This window comes from Penaeus monodon, chromosome 23 (genome assembly GCF_015228065.2).
Source record: "Penaeus monodon isolate SGIC_2016 chromosome 23, NSTDA_Pmon_1, whole genome shotgun sequence".
In the NCBI taxonomy this organism is placed as follows: domain Eukaryota; kingdom Metazoa; phylum Arthropoda; class Malacostraca; order Decapoda; family Penaeidae; genus Penaeus; species Penaeus monodon.
In genome coordinates, this window is record NC_051408.1 from 44,158,542 (window position 1) to 44,158,960 (window position 419).

At 49.6% G+C, this 419-nt stretch overlaps 1 protein-coding gene across 1 annotated transcript in view; it reads left to right on the forward strand.

Moving 5' to 3' along the window:
• Positions 1-419, forward strand: part of LOC119588327 (cytochrome P450 2L1-like) — a 9,713-nt gene that overhangs the window by 8,242 nt on the left and 1,052 nt on the right. The window contains exon 9 of the mRNA XM_037937017.1: positions 87-204. Coding sequence (XP_037792945.1) covers positions 87-204 — 118 coding nt within the window. The remainder of the gene's footprint in view (positions 1-86; positions 205-419) is intronic.

Sequence of the window (419 nt, forward strand, 5' to 3'; positions counted from 1 at the left end):
GCAATGCAAGAGCATCGCGAGAAGCGCAATCAGAGTGTAGCAACACTGTCGTCTTCCCCGATTCCTGACGCACCCCCCCCCCCCAGGATGCCCTACACGGACGCCATGCTCCTCGAGACGCTCAGATACTCGTCCTTACTTCCGCTCAGCTTGTTCCACGCGACCACAGAGGAAGTCAAGATTTCTGGATACACCATTCCGAAGGTTTGTTTGAGTTATACTGCACTGAATTCAGCATTAGAATCGTTCTTTCTAAAGAGAATGGGACCAGTTTCATCTCGGTGGGAGAGGGCAGGAGAACATTCATTTCTCGTTCGAAATTCTCTATTGTTCCGTTCCGCCATCGCCCAGGTCGCATTTTCTAGTGACGGAAACAGAAACTGGTCCCATTAATTTTAGAGATTTCTCCCTCACGAAAT